The sequence below is a fragment of the Orbicella franksi genome, chromosome 13, assembly GCF_964199315.1.
Source record: "Orbicella franksi chromosome 13, jaOrbFran1.1, whole genome shotgun sequence".
Classification (NCBI taxonomy): domain Eukaryota; kingdom Metazoa; phylum Cnidaria; class Anthozoa; order Scleractinia; family Merulinidae; genus Orbicella; species Orbicella franksi.
In genome coordinates this window covers 18249561-18273977 of record NC_138157.1, presented here as the reverse complement: position 1 = coordinate 18273977, position 24417 = coordinate 18249561, and the positions used below count along the sequence as shown (strand labels likewise).

General features: G+C 38.6%; 1 protein-coding gene across 1 annotated transcript; it reads right to left on the bottom strand.

Moving 5' to 3' along the window:
* Positions 1-445: 445 nt before the first annotated feature.
* On the bottom strand, positions 446-20004 carry LOC145464949 (uncharacterized). The gene is made up of 12 exons (XM_081448762.1): positions 19623-20004; positions 16884-16944; positions 16008-16146; positions 14840-14927; positions 13969-14056; positions 13800-13897; positions 12757-12853; positions 7089-7191; positions 6332-6378; positions 5213-5326; positions 3481-3595; positions 446-2713 (listed from the first exon to the last, which is right to left on the bottom strand). The coding sequence occupies exons 1-12, from the start codon at positions 19714-19716 to the stop codon at positions 2627-2629; spliced, it is 1131 nt and encodes a 376-aa protein (XP_081304888.1). The 5' UTR covers positions 19717-20004; the 3' UTR covers positions 446-2626.
* Between the last annotated feature and the right edge of the window lie 4413 nt (positions 20005-24417).

The window sequence follows — 24417 nt, the reverse complement described above, 5'->3', positions numbered from 1 at the left end:
CCGTGTTTGACCACATTTCGAAACACCGAGAAGAGAGTTGAAAATATGACGCGCAGCGGAGTATTTTTGACGAACTTCGAGGTGTTTGGAAATGTGGTCAAACACTGTCTTGAGTTTTTGATATATCTTCTCAATCGAGACTAAAACTAAGGAGAAAACGGAGAAATAAAATCGTTAAAATCTATGCTAATTAAGATCAGATATCCAAAGAACGCCACGGTCATGATTTCCTTTGACGTCCTTGATAATTCCTGTCTAAACTTAATGAATTATTAATAAGTTTGAGAAATGTGAATAACAGTCTGTTTTCTCAACAAGATGCAAGACTCTTTAAGTAATGTAGAAGAACTGATAAACCCTTCTGTATAGAAAGCATTGGATGATTCTTGTTCATTTCTCAAAAGCTCTCCAGTTTGTTTAGTGATCATAATAACTGGTTAAAATATTCAGAGTCAGTGAAAGACTTTTTATTCATTTAGTCACTACCATACTAAATATGCAATACAACATAAGGCTTCTTGCAGAAGCAATCAAGTAATATGGCAACTCTGCCAACTAGCCACACACAGAAGAACACCACTTATGACACTACTAGGACTTGCTAATAGTTGTTCGCCAAGTTCTAGGACAATATTAAAGAATTAGTTGCTAAAATTTTAAATGTACCTACCTACAAATTTAATTCAAGTTCACTTTCATAAGTGTACTACGTAATGAAGCATTTAATTTAAATTAAATTAACCGTGAGAAAAATGTACCGCCAAATCATTTCATAAATCAAATCATAAGCTTGTATTTACGTTGCGACTGAGTAAGAATTTATATTTTATATTTCTTATTCAAATAAAATTCATATGTGAATTTCCTATTCCTCCAATCATTAAATACTGCGCAATGCAGACCAGCAATGCATAAAATCAATTAATTACATAACAATGGAAAGGTAGCCAGCCAGGTGACGTGTCTCAGTATTTTGTTAGTTTCTCCATAGTCCAGTTTTCGATAAAATTTAATTCTAACATGTGGTGAGGTTTAGGAGATTTAAACAAAAGAAACTGTTTCTTTTTTTTTTTTCGATCTTATTCCTTTGATTCAGACCCCCGAAGCCTCGGAACTAAGTTAGAAATTTAATATATCAAAATTGGTCAACTGTGCACACATTTTGCACATTACAGGACGGTTCCGTGCGAAACCCAAGTTTTCAAGCTTTAATCCTTGATGTAGTTCATTAGATTGAAACATTTGATTTACAAGATTTCCAATCGCAGAAACATGAACGTCAACTGCTTGAGTTTTGTCACCGGAGAAGGAAATCTATGATGTGCAAAATGTGTGTACACTTACGCTAGGATCAGATACTTTTTCGACATGCAAAATAGTCCCTGATTCCTAAATTACCGTACAAATACTTCAACCTGATTTCTTAGGTCATGTTTGTGCTGTAAAGTTACGTGTTTCTTTAAGTTAAGACTTAAGAGCAGAGACCAAGGCCTTTTGCAATCGAATTTTTCTTATGTTCTGCTGGACTTCTTTGTTGGCAAAGACTTCAGTATAAATTTTAAAATAATTTTGAGGAGGTTGGAGCAGGCGATAAAACAAAACTGTCTTTTAAGGTCAGGTAGGTAGATAGAGTTTTTCACTGACAAACAGCAAATTTCAAACTGTTAAGTATCAAACTTAGAAAGTTTGAAATTTACCATAGTCAGTTAAATGTGATGTTTAAGCTTCCATTTATTTAGAAGGTCTTATAATACCTCGAGTGTTGTTGTTGTTGTTGTTGTTGTTTTTGTTAAGATATCGCTGATCTTGTCTCAAACTGGTAGCACTGACTTCCCAACTTCTTTTAAGACAATTAATATTATGGACTTGGTCAATTCTCAGATATGAGATATGCTATCCATTCCCACTCCAGATGTGAGGTTAACTCATCGGTATAACTAACTGGCCGCGGTTGTTCGAAAGGAGGATAACGCTTTCCACCGGATAAATCACTGTCCAGCGGATAGCGTGGTTTGTCTTGTTAACACTTATCCGCTGGATAGTGATTTATCCTGTGGAGAGCGTTATCCAGTCTTCGAACAACTGGGGTCTGGTGATCAGATATCAATGTCCACACACTATGTAGTCCGACAAGAAAGGGAGAAGTTAAATAAGCTTTCGGCAGTATATATTACCAGTTATGAAAATTTAAAATTTCACAATAAAACACTGCGATAAAAATGGAAAAACTGAAAACCGTTTTGGTTCAAAAATTAATGACGACGTTTTGCCGTTTGCTCAACGTAAGTATCAAGTCAACTGAGTGAATAAAAATGGTACAAAGTTAAAAACAAACTAAAATTCCTACGGGACACGAATGCAAAGGAAACAATGATATAAAAGTGTTGTTAATTTTTTTGCTCTTTTTGTTACACTTTGTTACAATGTTCTACCATTTTATCGCAGTGTTTTATAGTGAAATTATTAAGCAAATCTCTTCTACGAATTCTAAAATATAAACTATAGTTAATAAACTTAAATTATGAATGTTTGTATTTTTTTCTGAACATCAGTTCTCCTCAGTTTCATTAAAGTACATCTCTTGTCACATGCTTTACCATGTTTGCATTTCATGCAATATATTAATTTAATGATGTAAGCCTGCGTTCAAAAACTCTTTAGCTTCTGCTGCTTTTTGATCAAACATCTTCTTGGTTCTGATCCAAACAGGATCCTGAAAGCACAATTAATAATTGTTTGAAGTTGTCCTTCATTAGCATGTTGGGTGATTAAATAGACAATTTGACTACATATTCTATGCCGTAGTTTGGCGAAAGCTTGGAATTAAAAGAATGACAGCAGCTCAAGGCCTCAGTCAAATCGTCTATTTAACAATTTAAGGAAGGTTTTTTAATATTAAGGAACACCCTGTTTGTAACAAACCAAGCTTGAGATAGCAAGACAATTTATAACCCCTGAACAAAGGTAAGGTAAAGTCTGCATACGAGCCAAGTGGCCCATCAGGCCGGAGCTTATCCCGGTTTCTGTAGCATGAGGCGACTAGGAGTATTTCTACTCCCCCCTGGATGGGATGCTAGTCCATCCCAGGATTACCCCCAGCATTAAGTTCACCGGTACCCATTTATACACCTGGGTGGAGAGAGGCACTGTGAGAGTAAAGTGTCTTGCCCAAGAACACAACACAATGTCCCCGGCCAGGGCTCGAACCCGGACCGCTCGATCCGGAGACGAGCGCACTAACCATGAGGCCACTGCGCCTCCCAGCAGCTCAAGGCCTCAGTCAAATCGTCTATTTAACAATTTATGGAAGGTTTTTTAATATTAAGGAACACCCTGTTCGTAACAAACCAAGCTTGAGATAGCAAGACAATTTATAACCCCTGAACAAAAGTAACCCATTAAAGCCTGAGAAGAAGCTGTTATCACTTAGCTGCCAAAGAAACTCATTTTAACAACCCCAGTGTAACATGTTCTTCTTACCTCTACTAATTTCATTAAATAAGGTGTCATCTTGCTGGCAAATCTCTCACTACTTTCACGTGGTAAAACAGAAGGCAAATGATCTATGGCTACCACGTCAAGAGGCTTACTGCAGCTAAGAAATAAAACACAGAATAAACAGGGTCCAAGGAAGAGTACATAATTGTGAGAACTTCAAATGTACAAGAAATTTCCCAAAAATGTATAATAAACAATTAGATTATGAGCTCTAAATTTCTATTGCGTGAAAGTTGACGAGGGCGCAGCCTGAGTCAACTATCACGCATAGAAATCGAGAGCGAATAATCTAATTGTTTTAGTATAAATCTACTAGTCATTCAAAACTTAATCTAAAACCTCTCCACAGACACGTCGAAGACGCCAAGAAGCAGCCGTCATTTTGTTAACAAGGGTACACTGCACACTAACTGCTGATAGTGTTCAATGGCTCAGCCAATCAGATTACAGCATTTTCATTAGTATACTAGTAGAATTCTACTAATTCGATTTAGAATTGCCCTGAATTAAACAGAAATCCAAAATCCTGAGGGGAGTAGCATTTTCAGGAATGAAAGAGATGGAACATGCAAAGTTCTTTTAATGGCTAAGAGAGATATGTGGTCTCCTTTCTTGTGTTTTTTGGAGGGGTGGGTTGGAGTAATGCAGCAGTTTAACCTGAGCATCTGTTTTGATGTTTGAAATGGTGTGTGTTTTGGCGGTTTTAAGAGGCTGGTGTATCTGCAGGGTTGTATTCAACACACCTTACAAGGTGGTAAATGGTGGCTTTACTTGCACCTCACTTTCTCTTTTTTCATATTTTATTTTTTTTATTTTAATATTTTTACCTATTTTTTTTTTTTGGGGGGGGGGGGGGAAGGAAAGGGCCATTCAAAAAATACTACTGACACAGATTTTTCCACTTGCAAATAATTCAACAACTCAGGTTGTAGACTCGGGCAAAACTTGTGACGCAGGTATTGTAATGATTCAATTAAGTAGCTGGGCACTAATGTACTTTTGGTATCCCAAAGGAGGGTGCTTATTGAAGAGGTGGCTCTTTGTGAACTACAGCTAGCATTTTAATGAACAACAGATCCCTTAACTAGAGATGGTAACATTAAGAGCTTTCAAATTTGTAACACCATCTCCTTGTCCTTCCAAACCAGTATGTTTACATTCAGATTATGTGTAGCAAGCTTTCTCATACAAGTGAAGAGCTTTATGCAGATTCTGGCCGCATGAAAATTTGGACAAGAATGAAAAAATCATTCACTCTTACCTCAATTTTTGAGAAACTAACAGACAAGAAACTCCTTGCTCATATGGGAATGCTTGGCATGCAGGCTACGTTCAGATGAGAAACCAAACTACATTGAACTTTCACTCACTCTAATCAGCCTATTCTATGGCAATTTCTTTAATGCATGTCACTACTTTTGCACTGGGCACATATTGGATTGGAAGGGGATGCTCATTGGAATACAAGTGTTTATTAAACATTAACAACACTCAAAGGGAGTGCTTATCAGAAATGGGTTACTTACTGGATGCAAGGTACTAATAAGATTTGATTCAGTATGGTAATTAGTGCAGTTAAATGCTCACACTTCTTGTTCTAATTCAATGTTGTTCTAAGAATGACATATAAAGATACCTAGGAATCTATACAGCTGATGAACACTTTTCACTCTTCACAGACAGATATTTATTCTGTGTAAGTATATAAACCCACCTGAGTTTTATTCTCTCACATGGCTGATCAAATGTAGTTATTGACTCATAGAATGGTAATGGATTGTATGGATTATTAGGATCACAGCTCACATCAACCACCACACTCAAATTCCTGGAAGTAAACAATGTATTTAGTAATGTTGTACAAAATGCCTCCAAAAGTAAAGCTAGTTATGATTATGATTATGATTAACTGGTGTAGCAGGCTAATCTGGCCCATGCTGTTCTTTTTCTGTAATGCCCACCCTGCATAAAAAAAGATGGAACGACTTTGTATTCCCAGGTACAATAGTAACAATAGAATAATTATTATTCCTTTTAATTACATGTAGGTATTCAGTGACCAAGTGATAAGGTGATTTTATGTTAAAGGTTTATAGCATGCCCAAAGTAAATAGACTATGGCTGGGTTGTGCAAAAGCTAGTTAATGCTGGCCCAGGATTAAAAGTTAACTGGAGTAACAACTTTTCTTGTATAAAATGTTTTTCACTTCTTATGTTCTGTGTAGTTTGAGACTACTGGAGCTCAAAACTAAGGACAAACAATATAAACACAAAAAACCTCACTGAAAAATACAAAACTGAAATCAAAATTCTTGCTAATCTTGGGTTAGCTTAATCGCGCTTTGAACACCCTGGCCTGTAAGAATATCATATTGGGTGATTCAGGTCATGAGCAAGCAGTGTTCCAGATAAATTTTCAAGGCAGGGTATCAATAAGGAATTCCAACGGGTCAATTCCCACTGCTCCACCAAATTAGTATAACTTTCCTATTTATTTCTCCGGTCATGCAGATGACTAGGCTCAATTTCCGCCACTCTCTTGGGTCCCCATGCCATAAGCACGGCCTCATTTCCCGAAACAGCGGCTGGTAATCGAGCCTAAAAGCTGACCTTGTCAGGTTTTTGACCTGAGACCCCTTGCTTATCTGGAACAAGGATTGCACATTGATAGTTGACTATTTTACTTCATTTCTTTCCTTTCAATCTTCTTTGTGTCATGTGGCAAATAAGGGCATCAATAGCTCGTTACTTTAAGTACCTAATACCCACAATTGAAAGTAATAATTCTTTTAAAAATAACAGTAAATACCCTGTAAACTAGCAATGTATGTACCTGTCATCTGTCTCCAACATTTCCTTTATAAGAAATGGTGGAATTTTCTACAAAGATGAAAAGGAAATGAATTGAAAAATACTAGAAGCACAGAATGGCAGAATGGAATGGTTGTTAGAATCATGTCCACACATTTTAAAATTGGCATGCACATTGGCTTATTAAGCTGCACAACAGAAGGCAATTTCAGCACTTACCAACTGATCATAGAATAAACTGAAATATTACAATAACGACGCACTGTACAAGAACACAGCTGTGAGGATGATTTCTTCACTTTGCAAAATTTTATAAATGCTCTGTGCACAAATCGGATCCCTAATCAAACCACTAGTACAGTTGACAATGTAACAATTATTCTACAATAAGATGGTAATTATGATGATACAATGAGGTGCATACCACCAAGTTGGTTCTACATCTCATATCTATCACAAGTGCAAGTGAAGATCACAAGATGATTTTGTTATTGGCTAAATTTTGTTCAAACAACAAATGGCTTTCCAACCTGGCTGTGATACAAAAAGGGAAAATTACAGGCTGCATAATTTTGCAGGTTTGACAGGTTTTAAGTATTAACCACGTGAAAAGAGCCCTCTTTACAGATTGCATCCTGTGAAAAAAACTCTGAATTTTTTTCACACATTTACTCACACAGGGCTAATGCAATAGTGACACACTAAACATGTGAATTTTCCATACCAAAGTGATAATTAAGTAACAAAGATCGATAGTCATCCAAAAGAGTTTACTGTACCTCCATTAGAAGAATGCAGTTAACAAGAATATCATAGTCCAGTATCTTCTTGAAAGGGCCACCCGGCTTTGTTTCATCCAAATCCCATTCGGCAATGGCAGCCCTAGCAGTGAAAGTGACGAGGACAAGTGTCACAACTAGCAAACACACAATGTTGTTGTTTAACTTACAAGCGTTCAAGTTCAGAAAATCAGCGTCATAATTTTAATGAGAAATTATCAGGGGTGAATGGAGCATTTTTGCGGTGGCCACATTATGTCAACATTGCCAAACAATAGAAAACTTTGGCAATAAGAAAAGAACTCATTTCCCACAGGGGAGAAATTTGATTGTTTAAGAACACCAACATGTTCAAAATAGTGGGAGTTCAAAATAACTGGGTCAGCATGAAACATGAAAATAACAATTAAGGTGGCCGAACACAGTTTTCGCATGCGCTTTTACTGATGCAATTCAGCGCGCACACAAGGATTGCAAAAAACAACATGCCGTCAATAGAGCGATCATTTTATTTACTCAACTCCTGCACTATCTGTGCTATTTTTCTCTTCAATTGAATGCAGTGTATTGATGGCTTTGGTCTTTTATTACAAAGGTATCTTAGAAAAGGTAACGATACAAAGAACCCAGCAATTCTTAGTTTTTCCTTTGTTACCAGAAGAACCCAGTTAAATGCAGTGCATGCGTAGTAAGTCAAAAAAATTGCAATTGAATGAAAAATTGCACTCTCAGAAATACGCCTATTTCTTGAGAACCACTCATTAGAATTTCACGAAATTTGGCATGAAAATACATTAGGAAATAAGTAACTGGAGTATTGAAAATAATTCAAGTTTAACAAAGGAAATTCTAGATATTCCAGTGAAGCTTCAACAAGGGATCATTAGAAATCTCTGTTAAATTATTAGCAAAATGGTGTTAACTTGTGAGAATCATTACAAGCTTGTTGCAAGCAAATTATAAAGAAAATCTAATGACTAGATTATCTACAAATAAACAGAACCGATTTTAAAGGCCTGTTTATATTTATTCATGTTGCCATGGCAATGGCACATACGTCAGCTTAACCATCAAAAAACCAAAGTTTGTGTTGTTAGCTTGCTTGCTGCCATTTTTGAAGACCGAGGGATCAAGGGTTTTAGAGAAAAAGGTGAATGAAATGCAGTTACCAAAAACTGTGTTCAGCCACCTTAAAGGGGCTACGTCACGACCCGCGCATGTGCGAAATTTGGCTCCGTTCTCATTGAGATTCAAATGTATCCGCCATCTTGAATTTATCGGAGTTGTTAAATTTTGCGTGAATTTAGCCGTTCTTGGTTAAAATTATTACGTCTTTTTGTCGCGTGTGTGGATTTCGTCTCATCGATCTACTTATTTTATCGCAGAGGCAAATGGGAATATGCTCCAACGCAACGTCCATTTTCTCTTTCTTCTGTTGTTATCCTCTTAGGAAAATCGCATCTCCTGTTCGTTCTCAAGCGCTTGTTCCACAAAACAGAAAACAAATGCAAATCGTGGCTGCCCTTGCAAGATGTGGTAGTGAGTGCATGTGTGGTTCGACAGCAAATCCGTGTCGAAAACACGGTGAGATTCCTTATTTACGCACTTAGCCTTGATGTAACATAGTTTGTAAGTAGGTATCGAAGGCTGCACGCGAATGGAACGACTAGATTTCAGGCTATTTTTGGTTCTGTTTGTGTTCAAGTCTTCATATGTACACATGTTCATGTGTACAGCACGTCTTTTTCATTCAGGCCAAACATTTCACTAAGCATAGAGCAGTTTCGAGTTTTTGCAGTTTGAATTGTCTTTTCCTTGAGCTGAGAATGTTTCTAGGAGAGTTTGATTTTTCAGTGATAACAATGGGGTGACAGGCCTACACAACTCCTATCCACGTGTAATAGCCGCTTTGAGAGTTTTGCTCGAACTAGTATATCTTTGAGGATCTGCCCCTTTTGTATTGTACGATAGGGGGATCTTTGAATATTTCGCTAAGCAATAATCCTGTTTTTAGGAGGACATTTCACCAGAGTAGAGCCGTTAGAGGTCATAGGTCTGCGTGGTTTCCGCTGCTATCCGCGTGTAATTTGTTGAGTTTGACACCTCTGTTTTTGGCCACGTGCTATTTTTTTTAGCTCATTGGATTGCAAGATATGTTTTAAGCTCTCAACCCACCCCTGGTACATCCACAGAAGGACAGATGACAAGTGTGGATGGAATGCCTAACCCTGCACCTCCTTCTAGCAACTCGGCAATACCATGGTGCAAGTGTGGCATGTACCAAATTATGCTACAAGAAATAGACTGCAATGACAATAGCATGCACGTCTTCATGAACGCCGACTATTGGCAAAATGTTCTCCATAGATACGGTTATCTGGGGAAAGGAAACCAGGTGTGCCCTTCCTGTGTAGTAACAGTTATCCATTGGCAATATCCCTCACACTGGAGTTTATTTGAGATTCAGGGCTGATTAAACCAAAACAAATACAAGTAACAAGTTCTTTCCCCCTGAAGAAAAGCCTACAAAGAAAGCATTATTTTATAGTAATATTGGAAGAGGCATTTGTTTTGTTAATGTAAATCACCTCCACACCTTGTTTTCATCTTCATCATTGCACATTCAGGATGGGTGTTGGTTCATTATGCCGAAATAAAATGCATGCTCAATACATGGTTCTGAGCTGAAAATTCACCAACAGCTAGTTTATGAATTTGTTCCTTTTATAACAAGGTCAAAGTTTATTACTGGAAAAAAAATCAATACAGAAAAAAGATCAATAAAACAAGGTATAGACTAGAAGAGTACACTGGGATTTTTAATGAGCCAGATTTTCAAGCTACATCTCTAGGCAGGCTTGTGCAATTTTAAAAATATTTCCCTACAACTGATGGCAGTGCCAAAACCCAAAACAAAACCACTGAAATGAAACTCCTCACAACTGTCAACAGCCAACTGTAACCTGAGTGTTATTCAGGCTAACCAGGGTTTTATAGAGCTAACCTGAGTGCTATCTTGTTGTTACATTTTGTTTGCAGGGCTGCAAATAACAGTCGGTCATCAGTCATTGGCCGACCAAAATTTGCTCATGTCCAACGAAATCCCAAATGTGGGTGGACATGATGTCTTGACAATTTTTTTATTGTAAATTACTTTACAGTAAGGGTGAATAAAGATCTACTGTGAGTAAATCTTACTTTTTCAGTGATGCCCGACCACAATTTGTTTTGTCTGGCCAAGATGGTGTTTTAGTGGGACATATGTCCTTTCAAGAGAAAAAAATTATTTGCAGCCCTGGTTTGGTTATTTTGTTTCTGGTTTTAGTACCTGACCTATGCAATTTTTCCATTTTTGCTAGCAATGTTTCATAATATCCAGTAGTTCCAAAAGACTTTGCTTTCATCAAACACCCTGGGACATACTGTATTCAATAACTAGTCATGGTCAGCACAGTCACCAAATAGTAATCAATAAATTTTATTGACTATATACATGTACTTTAGTGGAGATGTAATTTATTTTAGAGTGGGAGAGAAGTAAAAATTGGTTTGATCATGTCATTGAAATGAAAGAATATTGGTACACATTGTAAAAAATAAACACTTTATATGTTTGAGGACAATTTGGATTTTAAGCATCTACACTGTATTAGAAAAATAATTTGACAGTATTGAAAGACAACTGTTCCCATGGAGATGCTCTAAAAGAGGCCATATCTTGTAAACAGGACTTCCTTATATGTTCAATAAGATGCTATGCCTGTAATATCAACATTGGTAGAACTCGCTGTAACATCAGTATCCTCTCTGCAACAAAGACATTGAACACAACACATATTAATCATACAGTCAGTACATATATGCATAAGTGAAGCCTTGGAGCTGATGGCTCATAGCTGCCAGAGCTTATCCTGGTTTCTGTAGCATGAAGAGGCTAGGAGTATTTCTAATCCCCCTGGATGGGATGCCAGGCCATCGCAGGTCACCCCCCTACCCCCCCCCCCCCCCGCCCCCTCGCAATTTGTTAGGTTTCCCCAACAATTCACTGGTACCCATTTATACTCCTGGGAGAGAGGCACTGTGAGAGTAAAGTGTCTTGCCCAAGAATACAACACCGTGTCCCCAGCCAGGGCTTGAACCCAAACCCCTCGCTCCAGGGACGAGTGCACTAACCATACATGCATACATACACTCTATTGGCTCAGCCGCATAATATAGTCAATTTTTGAATGCAACAAACAAAACAGTAACAAATATATAAAAAAAACTATCAAAATAAATGCAAAGTCATGCCAAATTGAATTTTGAGCATTACTGAAAAGGATGCAGAGCACAAAGGGAATTTTGTATATTTGGATAATAAATGTAAAATGTGGAGGGCAGGATGACTGAAAAAACATCAGTTACTTGACTGGGCCTTTATGATTACGGCTGATCATCCACCCTTACAACAACAGAGCCAAGAGTTTATAGTAATAATAGTCCTGATGATGCACTAATTAACACACTTGTAAAACATACAGAATAGCGAGGCATACTAAATGTAAGTGACAAATTATTTTGTTTTGAAAGGGGAAATTTCACTTGTAGAAAAATCTAGTTCATATGCCCAGTTAGAGTACATTAAAATAAGTAAATAGGTTGTATTGACTTCGAAGGAAACATATATGAAGAAAATGGCGAAATGAATTAAATGAAATGACTACACATAGTTATTGCTCCTCTAATTTAAGTCAAAGTTGCGTGTGGCAACTTGTTTACAGTTGTACATATCAGCTCACCTCCAACATGGCGCCGTCATTTTACGGAAGAGCTATCTTTCAGTATCTTCTCTCGTCTTGTATTTTCCTCTACTGACTTAACTTCCTTTATGTGAGGGGCAAAAGAATAGGAAACATGTAAAATGACCAGATAAACGGTACAAACAAAGTGGCAAACTGCACGTGAAAGATAAACGAAAGGTACTTGCCTTCGTCGTTCTAGGGAAAGAAGGTGGCCAGCAAACGCTGAATCACACCGATATTCGCCATAAATCATCGCAGATACAGACGAAGAATAAAAGTGGCAGTCTAGCAAAATCCTTCGATGGCCTTTTTACCAAAACGTTACTCCCTCAGAAACTGAAGTGTAAATCCTCTTCCGACCACTTGCAGATCACCGACCGCCTCAAGAAGACATCATACTGCATCACAACATCCACGGAAATTCACTCACAAAACATCGAACACGAGCCAAAATCTACATGTAAATACTCTACAACAGTCAATTGACTTATAACCACTATCAAAAGAATAGACCACGCAAGGATGACAGAGATATTTTTCGATAAAGTTACGAATACGTCCTCGCCGACGACTTTGAAAGTTTGAGGCTAAAACTTTCAAACTTTTTCGTGACTGCACGCGCATGCGCGAACGTGACGTAGCCCCTTTAAGAGGTTACTAATATGTAATCAACACAATAGGATGTATCTTTTTATTGACCAAGAGAACACTTGAGGATGATGCTCGTTACTGAACAAGATTAAAGTCCAATGAAAAGCCTAAATTGTAGTTTTCCAGCTGTGTTCCAAGGTGGTCTGACATCATAATGACAGGTAATTCAAAGAACCAAATTTGAATTAGCAGGGACCAACTGTATTCATGACATAAATCTCACTGGTTCTTACTTTGGAAGACCCAGCTTGTGGGCAATCTCTAAAGCTCCTTTACCACAGCGACCAAGAGCACCAATCACAATGATCCGAGGAAACACTTCGGGAAGACCTAACATGTCAAATGTGAAAACAATTACATCATTTCAGCTGACAGAAATAAATATATCTACACCAGTAGAATTACTGTACTTATCTAGGGCAGAATGTTTGCAATTCTTTTCATTGATAATTCATGATGCACTAAATTTTGAAAGTACTCCATATTTACATGCTCAGTTTTTCTCCCCGATATACAGACATCTGATATATAACCTGATTTCTAAATCAAGTTATATTAAAATATATGATTGAGAAAAATGCTTCATTCAAATTGTTTTACTCTGATCATATCTTATCAGTGTTTTGGACTGGTAGTCACTACTTACCAGAAGTCCAAACCAAGAAACAGACGATGAGTGTAAAATGTTTCAGGTTGAATCTCAGACTCGCCTTGATCGCGTGAGCCCTCAACATGCAAAGAGAGAGGTCTGCTGCCTAGGGAGACTCCCTGATAAAACGACAGGGCTACTCGCTGTACCCTTCAGGCAGGTAAAATATATTTAATAATGTTCTGGATTTGTGCTGCTTTAAGGTGTTTAAGTTTATCATTGGACTTATTGTGGTACCTTTTACAGGGCTCTAAAAAAACTTGAATTCCAGCATGTAGCCCTCAAATTTGGCTTGCCCTGGGCAAGTTTTAGTTTGTTCTTTCAATGATTTAGTTGGTAGATGACTTGCCTGATCCCTTGTCCAGAAGGAAAATCTACTTGTCCTGGATAACCCGATGGCACTTTTTTTGAGCCCTGCTTTTAGGGTAATAAGCTGACAAAGTGACAGTTGATTTATTATTTTAGGATTGAAACCTCTTTGGTGTGAAAGTGAATTTAAGACATGTCCTCAAAAGGAGATTCTGGTAACTTTTAGGGATTCTTATGAAACTTTCCAATGGAACACCCTGTCATTTTTATGGGGACATCCCCCCCCCCCACTCCCCCGGGCATGTTCTAGCTAATTACCTTTCAACTTGGCAACTTGTTTGAGTTGTAGTTTGATGTGATCAACGAATGCAGCATCATTACCATAAGGTTTCACTGCAGCCATTGGTATATTGGGACTGTTGAGAAAGTGAACTTAATTACAAAATTTCAAAGTTCCTAAAAGCAGTTTACTGTTGCTTTCTTGTACCTCAGTTGCTGATGGCACCAAGCAAGTATTCCCAGACCCATTCCACCAAGTCCAGCCATTCCACTAAATTCAGCCACTACTCTTCTTCCTGAAAATAAATGGTTAGAAATTCCAATTAAATTGACTAGTAAACATTCGTTGACTCCTAATAAATAATAATATTAAGACAAGTTGATATGATTGTTCTAGAAGCAGTGGGCTTCATGACTGCCAACTTACATTTTCAACTCTGAAAAGATCATTCTATTCCAGTCAGTTTTAGTATTGAAGGGATTCTAAGCTGCTTTTAAGTCCAAATCTAGATTCATTTTTGATCAAATACGTTATGACAATCGTAATTAAGGCACACAGGTTGAGGATGACATCAAATACTAATTTGGACACAGCTGTAGATATACACCTACATGTAATAGCAAAAACTTACAATAAGTCTAATCTCAATTTTTTTTTGCTTTAAACCACTCTGACTAGAAGTGTTTCAGAGTCTAGTATCCCACTAATTTCACACCATGCAGTTTCGTTTAATCTGTTTTTGCTGGTAAACATTGATCAATGTCCATCGAATGGACTGAAATTATTAAAAATACTTGTGTAGAATAAAACAGTGTCCCAAGAAGTACAGTGACATGCAATGCAAACTTTCTTTCACATGACTGATGGACAAGACAATTTTGAACTCTTTTTGTTAATATTCTATGTTATGTGACAGCACCTATCAAGGGGTTCTGTCCTCGTGTACCAGTTCACAAGAACTGATACAAAAGATCCAACAATGTTCAACAGCTAAACAAAGGTTCGTAAAGAAAGGAGTACAATGGTTATTCCCTCTGTGTACCGGTACACCAGGACACAATCTATCAAGGGGCCTTACCAGTCTCATCAGTCATAAACTCAATGTCATAAATGGTGCCTCCTCCCTTGATGAATCGGTGGAGTAAATCTGCCCAGCCTGTTTGATTCTATTAGTTATTAATTAAAAGATAACAATTAAAAAGGAAGCATATTTAAAACAGTAGTAATTCATACATGTATAATAAGTCAACAATTATTAGACCCCATTTTGATTGATTCCTACTTATGATCTATTGGAAGACAGACATATGGATGACATCATTAACAACTTTTTTTGTCTCTATATAATTATATAAAACAGATACATGTAGATTTCTTGTTGCCCTGCATCTGTTCAGAAGACTTCAAAGTGTGGTAAGAACAAAAGGTCTTACCACATTTTGACGTTATCTCTGATCTATTACATAACAATACAGATGCACAACAAAATATGCATGGAATCTAGTTATTAGTCAACTTGAAGCATAAACATTTATCAGAACAAAAAATTGTCAAAAAAGAGTGGGTCATCCATGAGGACACAGTATTTTTTGTTGAATTATTTGGCAACTTTAAAATGAGTGATCTTAAAATAATGAAAAGGACTAGCATTCCTACAACTTAAGAAGAAAATAATATTGTAAAAATGCCTTTGCATCATATCAATGCCCTATTTCTATATTCACAAAAAAAATTACAAAAATGTCAAGTGTTCATGGCTCAAGTGTCCTCACTGCAATGCTTGAAATGTCCACTTTCCAAATTCACTACCCCTTTTAGCTACTTTCATATGTGTCAGCTTGAGGTTAGTTTAATAACTAGCCTATTCCCTGGTGCATTGGACTTCTACACTCTGGATAAAGTGACCTGGGAGCTGAAATGCTGGCGATAACCTGTGTAGAGTAGCATCTCATCCAATGGCAAGAGGCAACAATCCTAGCAAGGCCGTCATTTTGTTTTGAGTCACCTGTTTCCTTGGTGTTCACGCCAGCAAAACAAACTTGTTACTTTGTGTATGAATTATATCAATAACAGACAACTTCACCTACCATTAAGAGCCCATCAAGAACACTCAGCCATTACAGTTGGTTGTGGCCCTTAATGACAGCCCTGCCTAGTTGCCTCGGGGCACAGAAACTGGTATGAGTTGGAAAATGAGATAGTGTACATCAAAGGTGCAGTGCGCAGATGGCAAAACGTTTTCTCACCTTATATGCATGAGCAAAGAAGATGTGCCTTTGAGATATTGGGTCTTCACTGTGAGGAAGTTCTTTTAGTCCCAAAATGAAGGCCTCTTTGGGAGCAGTGACCCAAGACCCAGCAGGGACCATATTGATACCTGGAATGCTTAAAGATATATAAATAAGAGCTCATGTCTGTCAAATTTACTGATAAATATTTACTGAATTTACAAAATACAGTAAGGAGTTCAGAAAAAGTAACTTAACAAAAATGCACATACTGTAAGTGGTAGTATAAATAAAACATTTATTAGCCAGCAGTACAGGCATTTTCTGTTTGCAGTGTGCTCGTGAATTAAGGGTATTAGCTCACGATCCAGTAGATTTGCTGCCATGTTGGCTTATTTCAGCATCACTCCTACACCCTAGGATGCCTTTTTGTCTTTCCCCAAGCCCCTCCTGAGTTTGAAACCCAGATGGCCCTTGCTTGATAAAAATAAACTCGCACGCCAAAATATGCCTGCATTGAAGGCTAAACCCTTATGACTTTCCCCTTAGAATATTTGATGGGTAGTTCCTCAAAAGCAGCAGAACAAGGTACCAACTTTATTATGTTAGGATAATTTTTAATTTAAATAATTAACAGTAGCACCTCAGGATCAAAATCAAGCAAGTTAAATTTTGACATTTCAGAAGAGAACCCTTATAGGGTGTTACTTTTTTTTTTTTAAATACAAGTATACTCTAAGTAGAATTCTCAGTAGTTTCACCAGTGGCATGTAAGAAAATCTTAAATGTTCTCAGACCTTGGCACAAGTGATGTGTAAAAAGAAATAAACACTTTTTTCATCCCTCGCCCATGGACAGCTGAAATCATTAATTATTATTACAAAAACCACTAACCACTGAAATTCCTCATTTTTGAAGACAGACTGGTCAGAGCATTCCACTGTAACTTTAAAACCTAAATAGGAAAGAAATCACAAAAGTTTAGTCTATGAAATGTGTGGACCCTTTTAGAAATATCCATACCCCACCAAGGGAAGGGGGTGGTGAAATGTCTAGGGACTTTCAAAAAGGGGCCGAAAAGACAGTTGAAATAGTTTTTTGATGGTTTTAATTGTTCAAAACTCAATATGTAGTCACCTACTACTAAGCAGGAGGATAGCCCCTGTGAGAAGGCTAAGTAAACTCTATCACGTTCTTGATCTTTCTTCCTTCAATGGTGTAAGGTAGATGTAGGTTTCGAAACAATGACAATTGGTACAAAAATTTCCCAGGGAAGTTTCCAGAAAAATCCAAATTGCTGAATTTCTGAAAAGCACACCATTAAACCAAACATTCTGGCAATTTTGAAACAGGGACAAATGTTACAAAAACCACCTAGGAAAGTTTCCAGAAAAATGGAAATTGTGAAGGTGAACATGACACGAGTGTGGGACAAAGAAAAATTCTGAGTCCCCGACAGGAATCGAACCCATGACCTCCCGAACACTGGGCGGGCGCTCTATCCACTGAGCTACGAGAACTCATGGAGAGTGAGGTCATTTAACTGAGTTCATATATGACAGGTGTCCTGCATACTGCTAGGATCAACGCTATCAAAGTCATCGTGAGTAGTGATAAATTAATAAAGATGGTGAATTTTAAGCTTGGTAATGAAATGTGAAGGTGAATTAATCAACATGACACGAGCGTGGGACAAAGAAAAATTCTGAGTCCCCGACAGGAATCAAACCCATGACCTCCCGAACACCGGGCGGGCACTCTATCCACTGAGCTACAAGAACTCATGGAGAGTGAGGTCATTTAACTGAGCTTAAAATTCACCATCTTTATTAATTTATCACTACTCGCGATGACTTCGATAGCGTTGATCCTAGCAGTATGCAGGACACCTGTCATATATGAACGTCATATACGATTCCTGTCAGGGAATTTTTCTTTGTCTCACGCTCGTGTCATGTTGATTAATTCACCTTCACATTTCATGACCAAGCTTAAAATTCACCATCTTTATTAATTTATTAAAATGGAAATTGTTGAATTTCTGAAAAGGGCACCATTAAACCAAAAATTCCGCAAATTTCAGGAAGATCGTAGTTAAGGTGATTCCTTAGTATTGCATTGCGTATCCCTACTGCGCACGATTTTCGCATCATTAGCCCGTGCACATGAACGTGTGCACCTACAAAACATAAGAGATTTCCCTCAAACTAAGCTCGATAGCGAAATAAATGCTCCTTTTCTCTTAAACGAGCACGGTAACCCCTACTTTTTATTTCATAATTTCAATGAGAACAATATCCTCAATGACTGAGAAAAGAATTAGCAGAAATCTATGGCTACTTTTTAGGCAAATGAAATAAATACTACAGAGGGAGACTTAATGGGCCCAACAGCGCATGTCCAAATTATGTTTCCTTTAAAGGATAAAAAAATGCAGGGTATTTGAAGACATTTTTTCTGGGACGTAGATGAATAAACAATCAAAGAAAGTCAAACTCTGTGTGATATAACATGCTACATTGAAAAATAATCTCGCTTATTTGTTGCGCACGGAGATTACTAAAAGTCACCTAAATAACCGTATTTGTCAGCATATTGTGGTATGAAAACAAGTACAGTGACCCCCTCTTTTTACTACGTTCTTAACATCTCCTTGTCCTGTAACAACAGCATACCAAGTTTCATCGGAAATCTATGGCGGGTTCTTTTACTAGGGAATCACCTTAAATGGAATGGAAATTCCTGGTAAGAAATTTCCAAAAATTTTGGTATACCTAGCAAGGTAGTCCTCTTTCCCGGAAATTTCAGAAAATGCTCTTCCAATCACCACTGGAAATTTACAGAAATGCAAACCAGAATTTCTGGTTGAATGAAAAGCTCCCTAAATACCAGGGTGTTAAGGAATGGGATTTGGCCATAGTAAAAAGTAAGTAAGTAAGTAATTTATTCAGACACATTTCACCAGTGAGCCTGGGACTCGTTGTGTTATATGATGTGTGGTAAGGGTATAATTTGGATATTTCCCTTTCATCTCACCACTGGGAATAAAATGAGTTTGAGAAAAAAAATTTTCAAAGTTTTTCCTTAACAAATAAAAGATAACATACTGAATCTTTGAACAGTCAAAGGCTGTGAAAAAAGGTGACAAAAGGGGGGGGAGGGGTACCAATTATGCATCACACTGAATTTTCCTCTTAAACCACGCATCACGGATATTTTTTTAACCGATCACACGTCACGTAAAAAGAAGTAAGTACGCCCATGGCCTGTTACAGGAGCCCTCGGTTGTTAGGGAGGAAACAGGACGAGCGAGAGCAAAAACGAGGGAGGAGAGCCTGGAGCAGGCTAGTACGTACGCCCATTGATGGTCACAGGAATCAAAATCGCAGAAACGTTCGGTGACTTTGCATAAATCTTAAACAGTTATCATGGAATATCATGACATTTTAAAACCTTACTTCCCTGTAACCTGGCAGAGCACATGCTGGACCTCTGGAAAATCACGGTAGGGGACACAATGAAAGTGTTTTGTTCTAACTAACCGAGCACTTATTATAACGACCATTAAATCGCGTCTCCCGTTATCAGCAACACGTTTACAGATACTGTTATTCTGATAAGCTTAGGGTTTACCTTTTTCGATTAAATCCTGGCATTTCTCTGGAGTCAAGGCTCTCCGTTGCTCGTTTGGTTTCGTCTCGGCGCGAAGCCAAACGTGATCGCTCATGATTTGGCAAATTCTTGATGAACCGTTGTAATAAAAGTGAAAAAAATTGATTACCAGCAAGTATGAAAAAGATCAGGAGCCTCTGTGCTGAGCAGAACGAAACGTAAACGAGAATAAGGCCGAAACAACGCAAAAGCTAAAGAAATGAAGCTAAATTGTCACTCTCCCCAGTCGACCCCGAGCGAGACCATCCCGTCTTCGCGCTCCGCACTTTTCTCCGCGCTCGTGTATAGCGTTTCACGGTCTCCCCCGCATATGATCATCACTATTCCATCAGATGATAATTGGAAGTTGTGTGCTTCTGTATGACGTTATCGCACTAAATTTGTGTTCTCCCAGCAGAGACTGAAGTAATAAAAACTGGATCATTGGATAATGCAATTCAAGGGAGCCATCCATCGTGGTGGGTAGGGGGGGCGGGGTAGCAATCATGATCCATCAAATACCTTTGCTACTCGTTGGCTATCTATCATCTCATATCCAACGCACACTCGTGGCATAATTGTTAGATAAACGCTTTTGTTAAACTTCACAGATGGGTTTGTTTTTCTATCGACAGAAATAAATTTTGGAACGTAGACCACCAGGTTGAGAATAAAATCCAGTCTGATACACGCCATAAAGTTTTAAGTAGTCTGCGAACAGGCTCCCGGCGAGGACGGAAAAAAAATTCCGGGAGAAAAGCGAGCAGACGAGCGTAAAACTGAAGAATTCAGAGAGCGATACGATCAGGGCGGGACGGCTACGTTCGGGCTCGTCGAGAGTCTGCTTGCAGGCCAAGTTATTAGATATTGTCGTCCCACAAACTCTGTGGGGTCTTGTAATCACTACCGCCGTATAGATTTAATAGAAGGACGAGATGAGAAACTGTTGCCCTGTAAATGTAATTGACAGACAAACAGTCAGACAGACAGACGCAGACAATTAAACAGATAGATGGGCAGATAGACGGAAGCTGGTTATTTTCGAGGGATGACGTCATTCGTCATCGGTGCCGCTATGTTTGGCGTAAGGTCCTTACTGAACAGAACGTAGCTGCCTCCTCCACTGGCTTTCCTAGGTTTTCTAGGACGAGCGAGAAGCGCAAGCATGGGAAGACCCTTTCGCTGCGTTCCTCTGCGTTTTTGATCGCCGCGCTGCCCTTGATGCGGGACACGCGTTTTAGAAACGCCCAATCAACGCGCGCTTTAGCTTACCAAAGCACGATGTCGGTGACATTGCAGCAAACAAATCAGACAACTAGAGCAGCAAATTTTTATAAAACAAGGCTCCATAGGTTTGTGCCATCATTATTTAACTTCAATTATCTCGCACACATAAACCCCGAGTATTTCACAGCCAGTTTTATAAACAAAAGGAATTGCAATATCTGCAAACTTTTGTGCTATACCGCTAACCAGATATAAATGGCATCTTAGGGTGCATTTCTTTGGGATGGCAGAATCAACAGTACAAGATCACTCGGATTATTATGCATCAAAATAACCGATTAATACTTGACCAGGTCCTTTGATGCAACATGATCTGAATGATCTTGGATCACACTGATCCTAACCTGGATCAAGGAACACACCATTAGGCAATGGATTACAACACAGCCTACGACTAAACTACTAGTAAACTCCACGCTTTGTAAATGGCCAACTGCTCAGCCTCCCGCTAGTTGGGATTTTTAAGAAGTTTCTGTTCAATTTTCAATATTTGTTTGCTCATTTCAGTGTCCTCAATTAGCACAGTAGTGCTAAAGACTTTGACACTTAAATAACGTGATTTATTATTTTATTTACTCATCATTGTCAGCAATACTTGAAAGTGGCATGTACTAAAACCCGAAACAACGAAACGAAACCACCGAAACGACCGAAACGAAACCACCGGAACGAAACCACCGAAACAAGCGAAACGACCGAAACGACCGAAACGAGTAAAATAGTAAGTAAATAAATAAAAAAGTTTAAAAAAGCCTTGATTTCTAGCATGTTACTATGGCAGCCGGACCTCGTACCCAGATCCTGCTCTTAAGCCAAATGTGTGACATCGTGACATGACAAACCAGGAAGACATCGAGAAAAATGTGGGTATTTTCACATTCTGAATGGTATTCTAGCTAAAACAAGAAATCTAATTTCAAAGAAAGGTTTTCTGGCCGTATCGTGGATTCTTAGACAGTGGCGAATCGAATGATCTTTTCGAGAATGACTTTGCAGCATTCTTCGTACGAACCAGGACTTTCTTTAATATATATCTCTAAAGAAAAACGAGGGCGACTTAACAGCTTTAATCATATTAACGTCAGGCCTTCGTGACTCCTGCAGTTCTCAAAGTAATTTCTTATTAGGGGCTCAGCTTTTCACGGATATTCTTGAGATTATGTTTCCGTACATCCCGGACTCGGCGTTGTCGATTCGCCACCGCCTAAGAATCCACGATACGACCAGAAAACCTTTCTTTGAAATTACATTTCTTGTTTTAGCTAGAATGCCATTCAAAATGTGAAAAATACTCACTTTTTTCTCGATGTTTTCGTGGTCGTCGTCGACAACCTTGCGCTCATCCATCTTTCAGGTTTGAGATGTAACGATGGCAAACATGTGGATCTGGGTACGAGATCCGGCTGCCATAGTAACGTGTCAGAGATCAAGGCTGTTTTTTTTTTGTTTTTTTTTTACTTTTTCATTTATTTACTTATTATTTTACTCGTTTCGCTCGTTTCGCTCGTTTCGTTTCGTTGTTTCGGGTTTTAGTACATACGGTAATCGACCTACAATGAAGCTTAATCTGGTCAATCTTTCGTAAAAAAGAAAGCTTTTTGGTACCAATAAAGAACACCTCAGGCAAATCATTTGGGCGATTTAAAACTACGCTTAAAACATAAGTACACTTAAGCCTTACATGTAATGGTAAAATAATCTCACCTGCTTCGAGCAGTTGTAGACATGTGCGCGGTGTAAGCGGCGTGCGTTGCTCGTGTGGTTTCGATTCCGCGCGAAGCCAAAACTTCATAGATCCGTCAGCACTTGCAGAATCAGCCATGTCAACATAAACCAAGAAAAACAGTTTGGCAAGGTGGACAACAACTCTGAAATTTTAGGCCTAATTGAGACGCCGAATTTTTCATGAGCCGAACCTAATACGTTGAATTAAGTACATGAAAAGTTCGGCATCTGAATCAGTTAAGAACGCCTATTTGAATTTGGAACGGCTCAGACGTTCTTCCCGCCTAGCTCAGCCGGGAATTTCGTCTTTGGAACGGCTTTGATTCGGACGTCGAACTTTTCATGTGCCGAACCTTCTGCATACACCTTGCCTGAAAACCGCTGATGTTTCGATGTGTGTTCGGTTCAAACTAAATTAAGTTCGGTAAATTAAGTTCGACCTCTGAATCAACAGGTGTACTTTTGATAATTTGGGTCGGTCCAAATTCGAATTAAGTTCGGCTCATGAAAAGTTCGGCGTCTGAACTGGGCCTTACTCTCTCCCTCGTTTCGCAAACGACTTCCTGGCGACCAACGAGAATAACAGGGGTGGACTGGCCCTGCACCCTGGACAGGAAAAATCTGGAACTGGAATGGCCAGGGGTGTCCAGGGGCGGCCAGGAATCCAGGAACACGTGCAACTGTTTTCGTCACGTAAGCTGTCCGGTGTGTCACAAACTAGTTGCGCTCGTCTCGTCAAAGTCTTTATAGTCGTGGCTTTGTGTGAAGTCGGGTTGTAGGATGATTCGTCGAGTAATCTGTCGGTATGCGTCGGTTTTCTGTACACTGTCGTTCGTAGTTCGTTGTTGTCGCGGCTTACCAAACAGTTTAGAAAAGGAGCTACTAGTCCTCTAGTAGCGTAGCCAATTGAAATGCAGGTTTTGCATTAGTCCACTAGTTGGGTGATACTAATAACACTTAGAATCGATAATCTTCTCTTGTCTAAAGATATAGCTTTTTTTTGGTCTAGAGAAAAGACAGAGATTTAAGAGTTAGGCTCCAGGTACACTTTTCAGAATCAATAAGAAAGACGATTCTTAGTTTCTTCCTTGGTCTTCTGTTATCTCGTTATTTTGTTACCTTTTTTTCATCCACGCTTCTTCGCAGTGAATTATCAACAAAACTCGAGGAGAGACTGTTTTTTTTTCGCCCCACCCTCTCTCTATTCCTTGCTTAAAAAAATGCAGACTTCAAGGTGATTCACTAGAGATGACAGTTGAAATAGGACAAGCCCCTCCCCTCCACCCCCACCCCCCCCCCCCCACTCCCCACGTTTGGGCGGGGAAAATATCGCTGATGCAGTGTAAATTATTAGTTTGACAAAATATCTCCTTTCGTGATTTGCCCGAAGTAAGTCAGGTGACAAATATATCTTAGCCACTGGCGAAGCTCTCATCACACCCTTGAAAGAGATATGACAATATAAAGGTGCTGTAGAATTCCTTGCATTCCCAATTAGCTTCTCAGACGCCTTGTCTACCTGTCCTTATTTCCTGCGATCCCAGTACCCCGAGATGAAACGTCTTTTGATTTCTCCGGAGTTTTGGCCCGATCGTTTTCATTTGAAACGTTCGCTCTACCTTTCGTGGGAAACAAAATAAGGGGAGAAAGAAAAACGTGAAACATAGATCTACTTCAAACCATTTACTATAGATCTACTGTATCAGCTTAAGGAACAATTTGATCTTTTTCATGATAAAATCTGGAAGTATACATGATTCTACTT